This window comes from Cavia porcellus, unplaced genomic scaffold (assembly GCF_034190915.1).
Source record: "Cavia porcellus strain 051 isolate PalLab524CR breed Dunkin Hartley unplaced genomic scaffold, mCavPor4.1 scaffold_10, whole genome shotgun sequence".
NCBI classification, from domain to species: Eukaryota; Metazoa; Chordata; class Mammalia; order Rodentia; family Caviidae; genus Cavia; species Cavia porcellus.
The window spans coordinates 76,464,160-76,484,466 of NW_026947493.1; the positions used below are offsets into that span (position 1 = coordinate 76,464,160).

General features: G+C 35.7%; 1 protein-coding gene across 8 annotated transcripts in view; it reads right to left on the bottom strand.

The window, feature by feature from the left end:
* The window catches only part of Csmd3 (CUB and Sushi multiple domains 3), a 1,082,130-nt gene that overhangs the window by 24,708 nt on the left and 1,037,115 nt on the right, over positions 1-20,307 (bottom strand). For all 8 annotated transcript variants that reach the window (XM_063257640.1, XM_063257641.1, XM_063257642.1 and 5 more), the window contains 4 exons: positions 7,977-8,156; positions 5,777-5,950; positions 1,184-1,357; positions 76-149 (listed from right to left, as the gene is read on the bottom strand). In XM_063257640.1, the coding sequence (XP_063113710.1) occupies positions 76-149; positions 1,184-1,357; positions 5,777-5,950; positions 7,977-8,156 (602 nt within the window). The remainder of the gene's footprint in view (positions 1-75; positions 150-1,183; positions 1,358-5,776; positions 5,951-7,976; positions 8,157-20,307) is intronic.

A 20,307-nucleotide genomic window follows, 5' to 3' on the forward strand; every position in this document is an offset into this window, starting at 1 on the left:
TGTGTATCAACAAGACTATGAACCCAGAACCAAAGAAACTGTTCCATTAGTTGTATACTGCAGGGAAATACCCACTTGAAATCCGAATGTATTGTTCTGAGATCCATGCCGTGGCACACCTGGATTTTTACACGAGGTACGAGTGGGTTCTAAAACAAAGAATTTAAAATATTAAAGCATTAAAATATTATTTCAAAATGTATAACACGTATATTTCTTCCATACAAGACATTTAGAAGGGATCAGAGATTTACCTACAGTGCCCTAGGTAATAATGAGAACTCTAAATCTAACAGCACCTTTCCTGGGGCAAAGCCTTGCTAATCACAAACAAGAAATTCAAGAGGACTGCATTTATTATGCCTGTACAAAGCCTTGAACTTTGAACCTTTTCTATTATAAAAGTACCTGACATTCAATTCATTTTGTAGATACCAAGTTAAAGAAAAATATACAGGTTGTAAGAGAAGTAAACGTGGGGCTTGGGATTTAGCTCAGTGGCATAAACTCCTGCCTGGCAAACGGAAGGTTGTGAGTTTGATCCCCAGTACAAAAAAAAAAAAAAAAAAAAAAAACAAGTAAACGTGAATAAAGCATTTATCTAAGGACCTTTCTAAAGTTCCCATAGGAAATATTCTCCTGAAGAATTAGAAGTTATTCCCAGAAACACAAGTTATGACTTTGAATTTCACTGAAAGCTGCAGGAGATTCAGATATAAGAATGAAAGAACAGGTAGCTTCTGGATTGCTTTCTTTGTATACAGGTTATCTTATTAGCTTACTAAATATGACATTATGTTAAGGCCACAGAAATATATTTATAGCCATTTTGAAATCCATAATTCTTTTGCACAGTGTTGCATCAAATTCCCCATGAATATGTTTTATTAGCTATAAACAGCAAGTAAGTGACAATGGTTAATCATGGCATTATTTGGAAAGCTTTTTATGATATACAACAAATTGTACAAGGGTTTCTTCCGGAAACTTAAAATACTAAAAATAATGACACATACTCTACCAATAATTATTGTAGTGCCATCTAATTGCTTCTATATTTTAACTGTGTTTTTCATGTTTAGTCAACTGTAGTTTTTAGGATTTAAAAAAAAAACACGTAAGTGTCTCCACTACCTATTAACTCCACAATTACAGAGCATAATCAGCCTTTAATTAACATTACCTATGCAGTGAGGCGATGAGCCACTCCAAGTGCCATCTGCCTGGCACAATCTGGTGCTTGAGCCCACTAAGATGAAAGGGGCGTTGCAGCTGAAGGAGACCTCTGACTGGTAGATGAAGCTCTTGCCCTCTCGCTTTCCTTGGGAAGGGACGCCGGGGTCACCACAAAACTTTGCTGGAGGGCAAAACACAGAACAAAATGGAGACAACGCACTGAAATACTGAAGTTGTCTATTACTGAAAATTTCATTTTCTCTATCTTCTGTCTACATGAATCAATACTAAATGAGAAACTCAGTGTGATATATAGAGTATGAGTCTGATTCAGATGTAAGTCTACATAGGATTTTATTAAATGCAGAATGCTTCGTAATTTTGCAGTTTTAGATTGACCAGAATCAAATGTTGTATAGCTATAGTTCTATCCTTCCAAGTTGCAGAAGAACATCCCTGAAAAGACATGTGATTCACAGGTAGTTCTGCCAAAATTAATTAACCCATGATGTTCTAGATTTTCTCCATAGATCACACTGACCTGTTACACACACACACACACACACACACACACACACACACACACACACCCATCGTTATTTGTTCCTTTTTGTCTGAACACCTAGCACACATATTCCAATACTTTATTGCTTCCTCTTCATAATGTGTTAAATTTTTAAGAGGAATAAAGATCAGCAGGTCCAAATTTATATAAAACTAACAAATCTTAATGTTCTACAATCAGTAAAGAGACCAAGCTGACAATATTTCTAAAGAAATTGATTAATTATATTCAAACTATATTTATTAGTGACTAGAGACAAGCATTTTTCTAGGTAGTTTTAAGAATTTGAATGTACAGGTATACAGAGTATGAATCTTACCCTTACAGCATTTATCTACATCCAAGAGAAGCAATAATTACTTACTTAATTAATTAGAAACAAAGTATGTGAGAAGGCAATGAGTTCTATGGGGAGAAATATTTCAAGGGGAGGAAATGAACTGTGTGTGTGTGTGTGTGTGTGTGTGTGTGTGTGTGTGTGTGTGTGGTGGTCACAAACAGCAGCATGTGGAGACAGAGTTTACAAATGGTGGCAAAGGGATATCCTACTGGAGAGAGACATGGAAGGAAGACAGTGGGCTAGCCACACTGGTCTTGCAAGGGAGAACACTGCATAGAGAGGAAACATTCCACAGCTCCAAGCTGGGGTGCACCCGGCTCACAGGGAAAGGAATACGGAGTGTGGTGACTGGAGCAGAGCAAGCATGCAGAAATATAACAGGAAATTAGAGCTACTAGTAAGTATATACACAACCCTCAACACTCTTCATTGACAATTCCCAACTATATCTCTCAGATTTCTACCTGGCGGTTCCCATGTTGTGAACCAGATCAATAATCTCAGACTCTTCAGGCATAGACCTTAGAAAAAGGTGCCATTTACAGGGACAAGCATTTTAAGAGAAAATGATGTATTTTTAAAAGTGTTAAAGAAAAAAGACTATTCTTCATGAAGGTCTCTAAGTTAATGACCTTGGCTATTTAACTGATGTACGTGTTCATGTAAATGCTGCACATATGAATGAATTTATGTATACATCGAGTTGTTTATCACTAAGAACAATGTTGGATTTAACATTCTTGTATGTCTTCTTATTTGTATGTACAAAAATTTCTGTAGACCAAGTACCTAGAAATATAATTCCTAGGAACAGATTACATACCTTTAATGTTGCTGAATAATAGCAACTAGTTTGTAAATGTTTGTATCCATTTAAACACCCATCAGCAGTGTATAAAAATTTATACTGTTTCACATCTACACCAATATTTGAAACTGTCTAACTTTGTTTTCTCAATCTCATGGTTTACAAAGAGGTTTTTAACCTGATTATATTTTATTTAAAATTTGTTTTAGAAGACAATATAGTTAAAAGATAGTTATATTAATAATTTCTATTAATTCATTGAAAAGAAGTATTTGTGTTAATATTTTCAAGAAAATTAAATGCCTATGTTCTGTATACTGGACAATTAATTTAAAATAATAACATGCAATATACTATTGTTACTCTATTATCTTGTTTCAAAATTTTGTGTCATTTTTTCCTTTAGTATAAAATTTTAAAAAATAAATTTAAAAAATTTTTAAAATACTTCATATATAATAAATATTGTCACTAGTTTTATATACATTGATGATAACATTCAAGTTAATAACTGGTCTTCAATAAGAATTTTTTTTTAATTTTAAAGTTTTGTTTCCAAATTTTTATTTTTGTTTTGCCTCCTACAATACATATTAAGAAATCTTACCCTCTGAGAGGGTAGAAAGCAGATTATTAGAACAAGATATATTATGATAGCCATTTTAAATTTACCATTAACTTGTTTTGAAGTTCTGTATTGGGTTCACTGATTCCATTCTGTTCTCTTTTATTTGATTTTACTATGTCTGAAGGTATGGGCAGTGCCTTGGAACACAAGAGGCATTATGGTAACCATTGTTGATTTCTTATTATCTTGTTTTGAAATCTTGTATCACTTACACCGTTTTGTTTGATTGGCTTTACTCTGTTTTATTTTGTTTGGTTTTAGTCTCTTTTAAAAAAATTGTAAAAAAACAAACTATTAATATTTAAAACTTTTATATTTAAACCTTTAATGGGTCTGGCAATGATTTGGTATATGGAGTAACATTCAGACCTTGGGCGTGTGTGTGTGTGGGGGGGGGTGTGTGCACACACACCCAAAGCTTTTCATATTAACTAACATGTTTATGCTGTCTTCTCTGACTTGTTTTATATCAAGGATCTATGAACAGTTCCATTCTCGCCACGCTATAACATTGATTTACCTTCTACCCCTGCACCAATTCCATACCATTTTAATAACGAAAATGATGTATGTTTTGATAGCTGTCAAGGACTGTATTATATATCAGAGTTTGAGTAGTAAACAAACAAGTTTTCTGCCTCTGGGAAGTATAAATCTGAAGTTAGGGCACAGATAAATAAACAAAGTTGAAAACATTTTAAGGAAAAACAAGGGGATGAAGCTACTATTAAATCAAGGAGAATAAATAAATTCTTAAAGGATTTGTTTTTCCGCACAGGAAATTGCAAACAAGGTGATAGTATGATAATGAGAAAGGGGATTCTTAGAAAAAACTAAAAGCATAAAAGGAAAAGAGAACAGTTACAGAAGTGTGGATGCCAGTGGCAGCTGTGGTTTAAGGGGAAAAGTTAGGAGGTCTGTGTGTCCTGTGCTGAGTGACAAGGTGGCCTGTCATGAGTTGCACAGAAACACAGGGAAGCAAGCAACAAGTCCAGGAGCCCTGGGGGCCTTAGTCCCTGCCGTGAGTACACTGAGAAACTCTGGGGGTCATACACACTATGACCTCTGCTTATCTTCAACGCCACAGGGACAGATAAGGGTCTCTACTCATCTTGACATGGAGAGAAGGACCAGGAACAAGTTCTCATGACTGAGAACTGATCACGTCAGATGCTACAATAACATGTGCATTATGTATAATATATCATACACAAACATATATATATATAGACATATGTAATTGTAATATGCACATATAGAGATATAAATAATTGTAATATACACATATATGGACATATATGTATATAGACAGAGAGAGAGAGCACAAAAAATATGCATACACACTTCAACGCTTTACTATACTAACAAAAGTCTGGAAAAAATGGTCAGTACTTTGAACACCTTTTATAATTGCAGAAGCCAAAGGTAACTTGTATTAATCTCATAATGTCTTAATAAAGTTAGTATTTAAAGTGCTTCTTTTACTGATGTATACATTTTTGGAAAACTGCTTCTCTCTCTCTCTCTCTCTCTCTCTATATATATATATATATATATATATATATATATGCTTATATATGGCACATATGCCATAGATTGATATATGCGTATATATGGCACATATGCTTTATCTACATGTGATATACATATTATATATATATATATATATATATATATATATATATATATAGTATAAGTGTGATTTTGTTTGGTTTTATGCTCTTACAAATTAATCCTGACAAATAATTTTTCTGGGTAAAATAATACACTAATCTGCACTAAATAATAACTGTTGCTTTCTACGATTCCTTTGGTAATTTTAGATGTACATCATTGTCATGACATATGCCATCAGAACAACTTGATTTAAATGAACATGTAGAACCAACATGAGTTTTTTGGTAAAAAGAGATTTGTGGATCAATGAAAAGGTAATGAACTAGAAAAACTAGACATAAAAAAGAAGATAATTCCAGAAGTAAAGTTAATCTATGAGAAACTTGACATTAAATAATAGTTTTATAAAATAAAGAAGTTCATAAAAAGAAAAGCATATGCAAAATTTGGAGTGAGACCAGAAGGAATATAATGGTTAAAGATTATATGAAAAAGAGCTACACTGGTTGGTACTTATTTCTTTCTTTGAATTGTAAACAGGCTTGGAGGGATCCTAACAGTATTATATACATTCCAGCGAATTTGAAGAACTTAGAGACTGCTGCTTTAAAACAAAATTTTAAGTAGGGAAGTTAAACTTACGTAAGCACTGCGGAACTTCACCGCTCCAGGTACCGTTCCCGACACAGGTCAAGACAGCAGGGAAGGAGAGCTCATATCCCGGAGAACAGATGTAGCTAATACTAAAGCCCCAGTCGAAATTTGTTCCTTCCAGCCTTCCATTAGAGATCTGCGGAGGAGCTGGGCACGTAACAGCTGAAATTATATTACAAGAGATTAGAAACAGCTGTTGAAATATTCTGGCTGTTAAAAATAAATAAATATCATTAAAAGAAGCATATGTGCTAATTCAACCTTTTGGAGGACAATACAGGATGACACGTTTTATTCTCTGGGTAGCATTCCTGAAACATCCCTAGAATCGGTCCCTCTAGGAGGCTACCTTTTCTTGGCAACATAATGGCTAATGGTTGTCAGAGAGTCTTTTACAAATAGCAGCATGTCTGACAGGTAAGGGAAGGCAAATAGAGGATGACCTACTATCCAGTATGCTGAAACAGATAAATTATTAGTGTCAAGTAAAATTAGTTTTCAGCAACCCTTACGTAGACTTGGAAGCTTGGTGGTTTGGCTACATGCAGTATAACACTGTGATCAAGGAATTTAGAGACAGTCCTCTAGTATTCTGAGAACCCAGATCATGGCTAGGATTACAGGACCCAGGGTAGTTTCTGTAATGATTTAGATTTGTGTTAAAACCTAAAGTTAATAAATGAAGAAATTTAGTTCAAAATTTGGAGTAAAACCAGCAATAATATAATGGCTAGAGTACATGAAAAAAAGCTACATTTGTAAATATTGATTTTTTTCTTTGAATTTTAATAAGCCGTTAGAAGGAGCTAGAGAGAGGGTCATCTCCGTATTGCAAGTATCTGCAGATATTCCTGGGTCTTCACAACTGATGATGGTCTGTATCGGACTTGTAGTTGTAGATTTTAAAAATGTTTTGTTTAAGTTGTTTTAAGTTGTCCTCAAGTGAAGGCAGGCTGGACAAGGTAGAAGACAGTAAAGAAAAAGGAGGGTGACAACTTAAAAATCTAAAACTGAGAAACGCCCTATTAGATTTATTACATGTGAAAGTATAAACAACTTTCAGCCATTGGTTGTTATTTAGTTCTGAATGCCCTGTGAACTCTCATTCTCTTGAATGTTTTAAACTATTTTATTATGTTTGATACTATTATATATGAAGTTATACTCAACTATTTCAAAGAGACATTGTGGTAGTTACTGTTAAGTAGGGGTTGTCTTCTAGTGAAATTCTGTGTTGCTTACATTGTATTGTTCTGATCTGCTTTGTTATGTCCTGTTTTGTCTTAATCTCTTTAAAATAAAAAAAAGAAAAAAAGAGAAATGAGAAATGATTTTAACATGAGAACTTGTATTGGTGTTCTTCAATATCATAAAGTTTTATTAATTAATGAGTGAATAAAACAACTTCTAAAATATAAAATGCATGTTCAATATGTTGGATATACTATTTATAGTGATATGCTTCTGAAACTGTAAAATCCAAAATGTATAAATTATTTTAGATTATAAGTCATCAGGAGGCATTAACCTCAATTCAAAGACATGTACATGAAATCTCAATTCACAAAAATGAAAATTATTATGAAACTGTAAATTGATATATTTATGATATTCTGTAGATAATCATAAAAGTAAGTAAAATAATGAAACTATGTCAAGTGGGATAACACAGTTTAAAATAGTAACTTTACTCCTGCACTGACCTAAAGAATAATTTTAGAATTTATTTTTTTAAGAAACATGTTCTGCTTTTGCTTGAGAAAAACTATACAGTTGCAAACTACACAGGTTGGTTTGTCTCAAATTTGAAAAAGTAATTTTTCTCCATCCTTGAGTGACCTGACATAAGGGGGCTCAACAAATTTGAGTTGGAATTCATTAAGGACACATTCTTCTTAGATCTTCACCCATCAATAAAAGTAACAATGATGACTACATATTAGAATACATTATACTTCCATTCCTCTTTCTTGCATTAAAATTCACTGTCATTACTCACAATAAGATATAATGTTTTTGTCAAAATATCATTTTAAATCATATACATTAAAAGTTTTTTTCAATGATCTGTCATTTTTCAGACCAGAAAAAGAAAATGATACAGAATAAAAGTTTATTTAAATGTACTTTAAAATCACACAAAAATGAGAAAATATACGACGCTTACCATGGAAAGTCATTATCTTACCTCTACAAGTTGGCATCACCCCACTCCATGTGCCATTAGTGGTACAAGTTCTGACTCTGGAGCCATTCAATTCCATTGTGTAGCCTGGTTGGCACATGTAAGAAACGTTTTGTCCAACCACATAATCATCTCCATATCTCAGTCCATTGGCAGGTATCCCTGGGTCTCCACAACTGATGACTGTCAGCGTTGGATTAGAAGAGCAGATGGTTAATGCATCACATATTTAATGGGGAGGAGAAGTAAGCATATGGCACCCTTAATACATGAGTAGGGAAAATTAGTTACCGTGTCATGGAACACAAGCACATTTAAATCACATCCTCCAGGTCTTGATTATGATAAGGTATACTTATTACAAATTCTATATATATGGTTCACAGACTGTCATTTAGATGCCAGAAGGCTAGGTTAATATACCATTGTGTTGTAGGATCTCTGAGGGCATAACTTTGACTATATGACTACAAAGAAATCACACAGAATCAGATTCCTAACTTAAAAGTTGAAGTCTTTATTTATATTTGTGGCTACTGACATCTTTATCAGGTTCCTTAGAATGACAAAATATTTTCCACACAGCATCACTCAATTGGTTATGATAATAGCTTTTAATGCAAAGCTTAGCATTAGCTAAAGCAAAAGAGAATATTTTATTCAATACACAAATGAGCTTATCACATACAGGATAGTGTATCTGGGTTGTGGGCTCACTGTAAAATGCAGATGACATGACTGGATAAATTAGCTTCTTATTTCTAATACCAGGCAAATGTTAATAAATGATGGCTTCTATTCTATAATAAACTTACTAACTGGATCAGAGATGAACGTGAAGTCTTCGTAGGGTTTCAGCACGGGCCAAGCACAGCTACTGCTTTGCTTTACCCCTGATTCCCAGGATATATCATTTCTGACCCTCCACATGAGCAGTCAGCTCCCTCAAGGAGAGTACAACAGCAGTGCAGGGTGAACCTTCCCTCACTGATGACCAGTCCAGCTGCTGGGTGGTCACGGAGCAGAGTGGGAGTGGTTAAGTGGGGCAAAGCCGAGGGTATCAGGCTGCACAAAGCGACAAGCCTAGAATGCAACCCAAGAATGAAGAGCAGCAGAATGTTTGGGACCAGGCACTCCAAGCCCTCAGTATCTGTCCCAGGAGACTTCGGTAATAAAACACAAAACCCCAGGTAATGTCGTTAAGAATTTATGGTGGCCATGAGAAAGCATTAAATGCTAAGCACAGGATCCTTCTAAGCACAAAACTCTTAGCTATGCAGGCCTCATGCCGACGAGTCCGACACAATGCACAATAAGATTATTTCTGATGCCATGTATAAGCTTTCGAAATGACTGGAAATGTCTTAGAAAGTACAAATAGCACAAAACACTATTTCAAAATAAAATATAACCAAGGTTATAAATAAGCCACAAAAGCGTTAACTGTTTATGAGACACAAGGTTTATACATGATTTGATCTCACCAAAGTTTTCAGGCTATTAAGAAAAAGAAAAGTACAACTATGTTCCCCCCCCCCCCCCGGGGGTTAAAAACATGCAGTATACTGTATTTTAGTCTACTGAAAACATTTTTTTAAAGGTAAACCTGCTTTATTCCTTCTCGCTCTCATGTTCTATATTGAATTCATGCAGAATGAATGGAGCCACAATCCTAGACCTGAAGAAATTATACAACAAGCTACTGTGATAAAATCAGCATGGTATTGGCAAAGAAAAAGGCCTCAGGATCAGTGGACTAGAATACAAGATGAAGCTGCAACCCCAGACATACTCAGTCATCTTATCTTTGACAAAGAAGCCAAACATGTTCACTGAAAGAAAGATCGAAACTTTAATGAATGGTACTGGAAAAAATTGGCTTCTCACATGCCAAAAACTAATACTAGATCATATCTATCACCATGCACTAAAGTCAAAATGAATCAAAGATCTAAATAATAAAACAGAAACCCTAAATCTGCTGAAAGACAAAGGTAGAGGGGTAGGAAGAGAGTTCCTGAGCAAAACTCAAACTATTTGGGGTACTTCAAAGAATCAACAACTGGGATTTCATCTTAAGAAATTTTTTGCACATCGAAAGAAATCACCAATAGGATGAGAAGACAAACTACAGAATGGAAAAAAGATAGCCATTTGTCCATTAGACAAAGGATTTCTTTGTAATATATATAAAGAATTGAAAAAATATAGTCTCCCAAATTTAAAGACCCGATCCAAAAATGAGCATCTGAGATAAATATGCACTTCTCAGATGAAGAAACACTAACTGGGAAATAAACTTATGAAAAACTGCTCAACATCATTGATCATTTGAGAACTACAAATTAATACAGCACTGAAAGTCTATCTCACTACAGAAAGAATAGCTATCATCAAGAAATCAACCAGTAACAAATGCTGGAGGAGCTGTTGAGAAAAAAGGAACCTCTCTCCACTATTAGTGGGAATGTAGACTGGTACAACCACTGGAAATCATTGTGGAGATTTCTCAACAAACCAGATTTGGGAGTCCCATTCAATCCAGCTATTCCCCTTCTGGATATTTTTGCAAAAAAATTAAAAACAACACACTGCAGCAATATATGTGCACCAATGTTTACAGCAGCATAATTTGTAATAGCTAAATTTTGGAAGCAAACCAAATTCCCATAACTGCAGAATGGATAAAAAGGTGTTTTTTAATATAATGGAGTACTTTTCAGCCATGATAAACTGGACTTTACGCACAAGACAATAGTCACAAAGAAATCATTCATACATATAAAAATCCTATTAGTTCACTAGTAATAACAATTAAATAGGAATTGAAATGTACAATGCATATTGTGAATTGGAAAGAAACTGTTCAAAGAAAAGACAAACTGTGATAAGGGAAAGAAAGAAATGGATAAAGAAAAATACACACACACACACATGGTGTGTGTGTGTGTGTGTGTGTGTGTGTGTGTGTGTGTGTGTGTGATAGCTATAAAGCTAGCTTCTATTTATTGAAAAGGACGTTTTATGTTAATATTGTTTAGACAAGGTATCAGGCTTATACACTGTACCCTAACTACTAGGAAGACAACAGTATGCAATGTACCAACTATTGGAACTATCCTCCTAACTTGATTTCATTGTTTTTCTTTTTCTTCTCCTTCATCAGAAAATTGGGGAAAGAAAAGAATGGATTGAGCAGTGAAAAGATGTTACTAGCATTTCAATTGGGTTGCATATGTTCTTTTCCCTCTAAGATTTATGAATGGCAAGTTCCCTTCATAGTAGTTTAATCTGTTGAATCCCAGAAAGTTTTAAAACCATGACTAGGCATTTAAATGAAAGAAAAATATTAGGATCCTCAAGAAAATTGATGAAATCAAACTGACTTCTACTAAGAGTTTTGCATAACAAGACTTCTCTTCCTGTGATTTTTGATGAGGAAAAGACTTTTTTATTCATGTTATTGAATTGGATAGGAAATCAAATAATTTTGTTCATTACCAAAAATGGTATTTCATTAGCAATTTCAAAAATTTTAAGCCCACGAAAATAATTACAAATTTCATTTTATTTCACTTTCCTCTAAGATATTCTGTGTTTTCCTATTGATTTCTAGTTAGGAAGAGGAGACGAACAAAACCATCTACAAACTGTTACTTTCTGGGCCATGCTTTCACAGACTGGATTGGAATCTTGGCAAGAAGCGTCAGCCCATCCAGAGGGCACATGAGCTGAGAGGAAGCCACCCAAGAGAGGTCAGAGGGTTTATTCTACACACACCCTAAGAAAGAGCTGTGCATATTGTGCAGCAGCATGAATGAAAAGTCTGACAATAACAGCTTCCGGAGGGTTTGATGGTGACTTCCTAAGTAAGTAAAGGCCAGTCGAATGGCAGCTTCCCTAGCAAGTCTTTGTAAACAGCACCTGCAACACCATTAAGTTTATTCATGACAGCTCCTTCTCAGCAAGGAAAGGAGGCTTGGGGTGATTTTCAGGAGAAACCTTAGACTGACAGTTCTTTAGGGCTTCACCCTAAAATCTGGAGACATCAGTGCTCATTAAGGGTTCTGTAGCTTGTTTCTGGAAAATGTTTTAAGAACGCCACAAAATCCTAAATATATGTCACACACACAGAGTTATACACGCCCTTGCAGCAATAGATTCCACGAAGACATAGATTGCCTCCTTTCTATGCTGTTCTGTAACCAGAGTTGGTCTAGTGGAGACTCATTGTGACAGACTAAATATATGTTCAGAGAATAAAACCGGTAATGAAGACAAGAAGGATGACTTAAATTATCAGTTCAAATTCTCAAGTATGTATACATTTTTTTAAAGTTTTAAATTTTGTGTTGTAAGGAAAGGTTCTCATTACTCTCCTTAAGAGCCGACCCACATTTAGCAATATTTGTAACAAATCTAAGTGTATAACCTCTGTAATAAAAATGAAGCATAATTGTGACCATTCTAGTCAATTTTTGCCACTTCAAAACTTTCTCTTTTAACTTATTGCCGGCATGATAAATTTGCACTTTTTAATACAAGGAGATAGTGTCTCCCTCAAATTTATAAACAATTTATTTTAACTCAATATCTAATGGACATATTTGCATGTTACTACTCACAGATCCGTGTAATTTAATGATGCAACATTGCCTCGTGTGGATATGTATGTAATATTCTTTATATAGGTAGGCCCTTATGAATTAATGCTTGAGTTATTCCATTGCTGTACTCTTCCAGATAATTCAGCAGTAAATATGATAATAGAGGCATCCTTTATACAAGTTCTTTGAAGCTCCAAGTTTGAAGATCAGAATTGCAGAAGAATGAAATTACAGAGAAATAGGTAAGTCATAATTCTCACAATAATTCTGAATTTATATCTCCTGATATCATTCTCCTAATTCATTTTTTTTTTATTTTTAAGTTCACGAAAATAGGGCTGCTCAACTAACATTTGGGACCAAATAATTCTTGGTTGGGAGTGCAGAGGTTTCTGGTATTCTGTGTACTGTAGGATGTTCAGTATATCTGCCTGCTACACTAGCAGCATCCCTCAGCCTTGTACTATGATAACTGAAAACATCTCCAGACATTGCCAAATGTCACCTCCAAAGTGAAGTGTGCCCTGGCAGAATCACTGCACTGAATAACAGCTCTCCCTCGCTATGGCCTTGATCTAGCATGTCCCTCAGAACTCCCATACACTCAAACATGGAGCTGCTGGAGAGGATTAGATCAGCAAAGCATAAAATCACCAGGGAATTCATCCATGAATGAATTCAGTAACTGAATGTGCAATTAAGATCTGGGGCCTGCCTGGAGGTGGGTCACTGGGAAGGTAACCGGGCTGCCTAGGTAGACAGCATGTTGTGATCAGCTTCTGAGTCTTGCTTGCCATGACGTGACAGCTTTTCTCCACCCTCCACAATGCCCTTGCCACCTGGAGCCAGTTGACTATGGACTGAGTCCTCTAAAATCCATGAGCTAAAATCAACCCAGCAAAGAGGAAGTAGCTACCTTTCACTGAATTTTGTGGTTGGGTGTTTCCCAGACTTCTCTTGTGACTTGAGCTCATACATTGTCCTATATCATACAGCAAAAAATCTTTGAAAAATCTCAGCCTCTGTTAAAGAACCAATAAGAGGCTTCCCACATTGGTTTTCTGAAAAATTGAGACAAAACAATGAGGACATTTCTGAAAATTAATCTCTATCCCACTGGCGAGCCATGACGAGGTAGGGGGTGTCACTTCTCCTGGAAACACCACGTTTGCAGTGGGCTCTACATACCAGAGGCAGCCCCACCTGCTACACATGGAAAGGTGCTACAGATACCTCTGGTACTACATCCTGCAAGTACTTTCATGCTGACAAAAAGTATTTTTGAATGGGTTCCTTCTTGGATTTAACTTAGATCCTGTCTCTCAACCTGTCCATTGTAGAAAACAACTTTGCCAAATGTTAAAATCAGGGTGCTGTTTTGAGCTGCCTGGTCTTATGCCCACTATGTATTTCTTCCAGCTACATTTAGTGACACCCATGCTACTTAGCACTTACAATTCCTCTGCTAACCTGTGCATGACATTTGAATGTATGAGCTCAAGTCATAATGCAATCCTTTACCTGCCCAGAAGAAAGTTGATTATTTTGTGGAAGCTTTTGCCTCAGCATTAGTAGTGGGCTTAACAGGGACCTGACTGTAGAGGTGAGACAGTGCTGGGAAGAAGACCTAGGCTTCCATGATTTTCCATGACATACTTTTAGAAAAGATTACTCTTTAAAGCAATTCAGAAAAGTTTCTAAATTTATTTATGTGGACAAAGCAAATTACAGCTAACATATTGATATGCTTTTAAAAACAAAACAAGTGTGTGTGTGCACATGTGTGTGTGTGCATGTGTTTACATGGTGCTAGGGAATCAGATGATGAAAAGGCATATTTGCAAATCATCCTACTAGTAATTCTCAAATGCCTGGGGTGCCAAATGCTGCCTCACTGGCCAGTATAAGCTATTAGAGTACTTACACACAAAACACTCAATTTTCATTTTTTGTAAAAGTTTCTAATGATATTGGCTTTTGTGCAAATATTTTATAAATTGTATACATAAGAAATATATATGAGTTCTGGGAGAACATGGCAGACAGATAGCAGCAGCTACGGAGGCTCTCTGAAACACCCAGCTTAGAATTCAGTAATGGTGCTGAATAAAAAATCATAAGCAAGAGGAAATATGCCCCGGTGACCCAAGAACGAACTGGGCTGAGAGAAACCAACTGGGAATGCAATCCTGGTGTGATAACAGGAACAGATAAAGCCTCAGCTGGAAGCTGGAGCCCGCGCCATTGGAAGCCACAATTTGGGTTTCCTGCCTCCGCCGTCGCTGCTTCTGCATCGGCTCGGCAGGGAGAGAGATGCACGGAAGCTCTGAGATCGGGAATCAGTGAATGGAGTTGAGAGCAGGACGGGCGGGGAGCCGTGCATCCACCTTCGGTGAGTGAGGGAAAACTGGGACTCTTCCATGGTCCAGGAGACTCCAACAGAGGACATTCTGGGATGGGGCAGACTTGCGGGAACAGGGTGCTGCAGTGACTTCAGTCACCAATCCCCCTCCCAAGCAGGAGTGGTGAGCAGTGCCTAGCCCACGTGACGCTGCTGGCTGAGACCCAGTAGGCTAGCACAGCCTGGGTCCCAGCTCCTGAAGGTAGATTGACCTGGAGGAGCGGGCCTCGCATAGGCTGCCTGGCCTGCAACTTCCTGGTGCACTGCAGTGGGTGGGAACACCTAGCCGGCGCAATTCAATCAGACTGTGGCTGACAGGGAAGGAAGCTGGGCCTCCTATATACACTTGCATATAAAAGGAACAAAGAATATGGGAAGAGGCAGCAACAAGAAAGGGTCCTCGGCCCCCAATCCTGAGAAAGAGGCAACAGCAGACACAGCACCAATAGACATAAAGCGCTATCTCGAGAGCCTCATAGACAAGTTCAGGAATGAAGTTATTAATGACCTGAAGTTAGACATAAGCAGAATAGTTAGAGAAATGCTAAGAACCACCCAAGGTGGAATGGAAGAACAGAAAAAGAGGGGAGAATTGTTTAATGGAGAAAATAGAGAAAGCATAGAATACGTGAAGCAGGTTCAAAGAGAATACCAGGAAACTAAAAAGTCTATTGAAAACTGCCATAACAGCTTGAAAGAAACTAAGGACAGATTATCTGAACTGGAGGGCAGATTTGTAATATGGGAGCATGAAATGAAAAACTTCTTAAAAATAACAAAGACAAACAGCAATAATACAAAGACTAGAAGATGATAAGAGGGTCTATAACTTAAGAATTAAGAACATAAAAGAAGAAGTAGGGACACAAACAAATGAAGTACAAAAGCTACTCAGAGAAATAATCCAGGAGAATTTTCCTAATTTAGCAAAAGGTAAAGATACTCAGTTGTATGAAGTATACAGGACCCCAGCCACCTACAACCCAAACGGAGCAACACCCAGGCATATAATAATTAAAATTCCAGAAATCCAGTACAAGAACAGAATACTAAAAGCCATCAGAGACAAGAAACAGATCACTTACAAGGGAACACCCATCAGAATTACAGCAGACTTCTTGGCACAAACCATCAAATCACGAAGAGCGTGGGGGGAAATAATTCAAGCTTTGAAAGATAATAATCTCCAGCCAAGATTGATATATCCTGCACAACTATCCCTGGAAATTGATGTAAAAACAAGGTGCTTCCAGAATAAAGAAGAACTAAGGGAATATGCAACCACCAATTCAACTCTACAGAGAATACTGCAGGATATTCTAAAAAAGAAAAATACGAAGAATCCAGAAGTAGCGGCAGAGAGGCCACAATGAATGGAACAGAAAACAAAATGAAGAAGACAAACTGACAACTAATGACAGAAAAAGAGCTCAACAGAAATGAGGCAGAGAAGATTGGATGATAGGAACAGCTATTTTTGGGAAAATGACATCTTAAGAGGTAATACTGATTTAGTATCATCTTGTTTTGAAGTCTCATAAAGCTTTTGTTCTTCTGTCTCCATTGGTCTAAACAGGTGGTATCTTATTGGATTTTATTATATATGATAGTATAAGCAAAACCTTCTATAGACAAGGAGATTATACAGAAACCACTGTTCATTTTCTGTTAGTTGATTCTAAATACCCTGTAATACCGTCATTCTCTTAAATGGTTTTACGTTATTTTGATATATTTGATGCTACAGTATACGAAGTTATACTCAAAGATTTCAAGGAAAGAGACAATATGGTAACTACTTTTATGTCAGGATAATCTTGTGGTGAAACACTATTTTGCTTAAATGGTTATGTTTTGATCTGCGCTGATTTGCTGTTATGCCCTCTTTATCTCAATCTTCATTTTATTTTTTACTTTTCTTATCCTTTTAATTAAGGGAAAAATAAATTTAAAAATAGCAAGATATATTATAGTGACCCACTCTGACTTTCCATTATCTTGATTTAAAGCCCTGTATTGCTCTCACCATCTTGTTTTGACTGATGTTCCTCTATTCTGTTTTGCTTCAGAGTACCAGGTTCGAAAGTTTAGGCAACAGCTGTGAAGATAGTGGGATTCATTATGACGCCCATTCTGGTTGACTATTATCTACTTTTGAAGACCTATAATGTCTCCAATGTTTTGGTTTTATTGGTTTTGTTCTTTACTGTTTTGTTCAATTTTATTATAACTAATGATATAGGCAATTCTATTAGAGATAGCGGGAGGCATTATGGTAACTATTGTTGATCACCTAGTATTATGCTTTTACATTATCTATTACATCCACCCTTTTGATTTGACTGACTGTTCTGCTATGTCACATTTGGTTCTACTGTCTTCCAAAAAAGTAATAAGAACTGTGGGAGCAACAAAACCCAAAATGTGTAATTTTCATTGTACAAAAGAGAGGAAAAGATAGTGCTCTAAATGATATAACTGCATGTATATTTAAGTGTATAAGATAGATAATGATATTACTGAGTTTTGTTGGATCATTGAACAGAACTGTTTGCAGTCTCACTGTTGGAATGTCCACTTTATAAGCTTTAATTTTGTAACTTGAACAATTGTTTCTCAGATGACAAAATGTAATTAATCCATTAACTAGTGATTTCCTACTGTTTATTTTTTTCTGTAAATCTATATAACTTGTACCCTTTCTCTGCTTTTTTTTCCTTTTTCTCCTTAAATAAAATTTAAAAAAAAAGAAATACATATGCATAATCTTCTGTGGATTTCACTTTAATAAACCAATTTTAACAGGTGGTAAACAATGACCAATACTACTTATGAGTAGAAACAGTAATGATTAGAATGGGAAGAATAAGGGGCTGAGGATTTAGCTCAGCGGCATAAGTGCCTGCCTTGCAAGCAGGCAGTCGTGAGTTTGATCCCTGGTACCGATAAAAATGAAAAAAAAAAAAAAAGGCAAAAAAAAAAGAATGGGAAGAATAAAGGAAGGTTTGATTTGATGCTATGGATTAAACATTTGTGTTTCTACGTAATTCATGCTAAAACTTAATACTCATTGCAATAGTTTTAAAGACATGGGCTCTTCAGCAGGCGACTGACTCAAGGGCTGAAGGAACCAGCTCAGCCTTGTTTGGTTCTTCTGCCTTCTCCCACATGAGCATGTGACACAAAGCCTGCAGGAGAAAGGGTCTGCTGGGCCGGTTGGCTTAGGGTTTCCTACCCCCGAAATATGTGAGAAATAAATTTTATTCTTCATGAATCACCCTGTTAAACTGTCTTGATGGAGCAGTGCAAATAGATGAAGACATACAGACTTCAAAATTTGCTATCAGAGTCTTGACTTAGAAATCTATCAATTACATAGTTATATACTTATATATTTTCAACATAGAAATAGTAGCTACAAAAGGCAAAACAGTTAAATAAGAATTTATTTAAAACATATATTTTCCTTGTGTTTAATGTTTTTGGCATCCATTAAAAATAATTAAATTGAATGAAAAATTTAAATTGTTGATATGATAAAAATTACCATTTAGCATTGAACTTTTTGAGTATTCAAAAACATCTTTAAATACTCTAATACCTCAGTTTCTAATCAATGTAATACGTGTTTAGGACAATCTCCAAAACTGTAAGACTCTTTTAAATATATCAATCATATATTTAAAATAACTTTTAGTACAAATTAATGAGAAGAAATCTGAAGTACTGATTTGAATTCAATGTGCTATTCCTCACATAAATGCTATCACTATGTAAGATTTTTAAATTGCAGAAATGTAGGCTGTTTTAATTTCCACAAAAACGTCTCCACTTCTTTTTGGTAGAGTTTCATTTTTTGTCTTTGCTTTCATTTTGTTTTGCTTATGGTTTGAGTTGTTATTAGAGTGTTAGATTTCTTTCTTTTTTCCCCTTTTAAAAAAATGGTAAAAATTCCTGGCTTTTGTAGAACAGTAATTCATCATTAAAAAGCTAATGCTTGAATTACATTTTTCAGTGCATTATTTCTCTTTGAAGAACTGACAATGAAATAAACTTTAATTTTTAGATATGGTGTTTATCACTAATGTGTTTTGAACTAATAATTTTAACATGATTAAAAATCCCTAATGAAAAATGAAGGCCATTTAATAAAAAAGTCAAAGTCATTTTCAAGCACAGGAAACAGGATATTTACTTATCTTTATTAAAATTGGAAAACATCTTTAAATAAAAGATTGAGAGGTTTCTCCATGAATAAGCAAAATCATTATTCATTGTCTGTTTTGCTCTGAATATATTATACTTTCTTCAATAACTATTGATTGGAAACACAGTACATTACAGAACCTACGTGCTCTGTCAGCTTTCAAATTATAGGCTCTACCTGCAAGTAATTTAAAGCAGAATTAGACTGGAAAATCACATATTCTGACAGCAGAAGTGTTATTTTTATATTTCTATCAGTTAACAACTCTTTACTGATGTTAGGAACTATCCTAGTGGGTCAGTTAGTGATATAAACACACCCAGTTACACATGCTCCATAAATTTTACATTTTAGTGGCACAGGTATTTGCCTTAAGAGTTACACAGTACAGAGAAATAGGTTGTGAACAAAGGGTATGAGAAGAAAGTGTCCTGTTTTATCAAATATATCATTTGAGCTAATATAAAAAGATGGGTGAAATTTTGTTGTTTTGTCTTTTTGAGAAAGGTTCTCACTGTGCAGTTTAGACTGGACTTGAGCTCACTTTATAGCCTCAAACTCTCAGCTATCCTCCTGCTTCAGCTTCCACAGTGCAGAGATTACAGGTGTGCTCCACTGCGCCTGGCTACATACAAACTTTCAAGGCTTAAGTATAATAGTGTAGTATGTAATTGGCAGTGCGTACCCGTTAACTGATAAGTTGTTCTGAGTTATAAAACAGACATATTCTCTAATTTAGTAAGAACATTTCTGGTTTACTTCAAAACACAGTAACAAGAAATCAACCAGCATCAAAACAAGACAAAATAAAAGTAAGTATTCACAAAACAGACATCAACCAACCAGGCTCGGCAATCTCTGAGTGATGGAAACAATTTATTAGGGTGTAATGACTGCCCCTTTTCACTGCCTTCAAAAAGTGTCAGAGATGTGGGGCAAGTAAAAGGAAGCCAGGGAGAGACCAGCAGAATCCCTGAGTTCAGAAGATGGTGATGATTCAGAATAGAAACCTGTGGGTAGAGACTCTGGGAAAGGGCACTGAAGAGAACACTGGAAGAGAAAGACCTCTGGAGAGGTAGGGAAGGAACTTCTGAGGTAGTCGGCAAAACACTGCTCAAT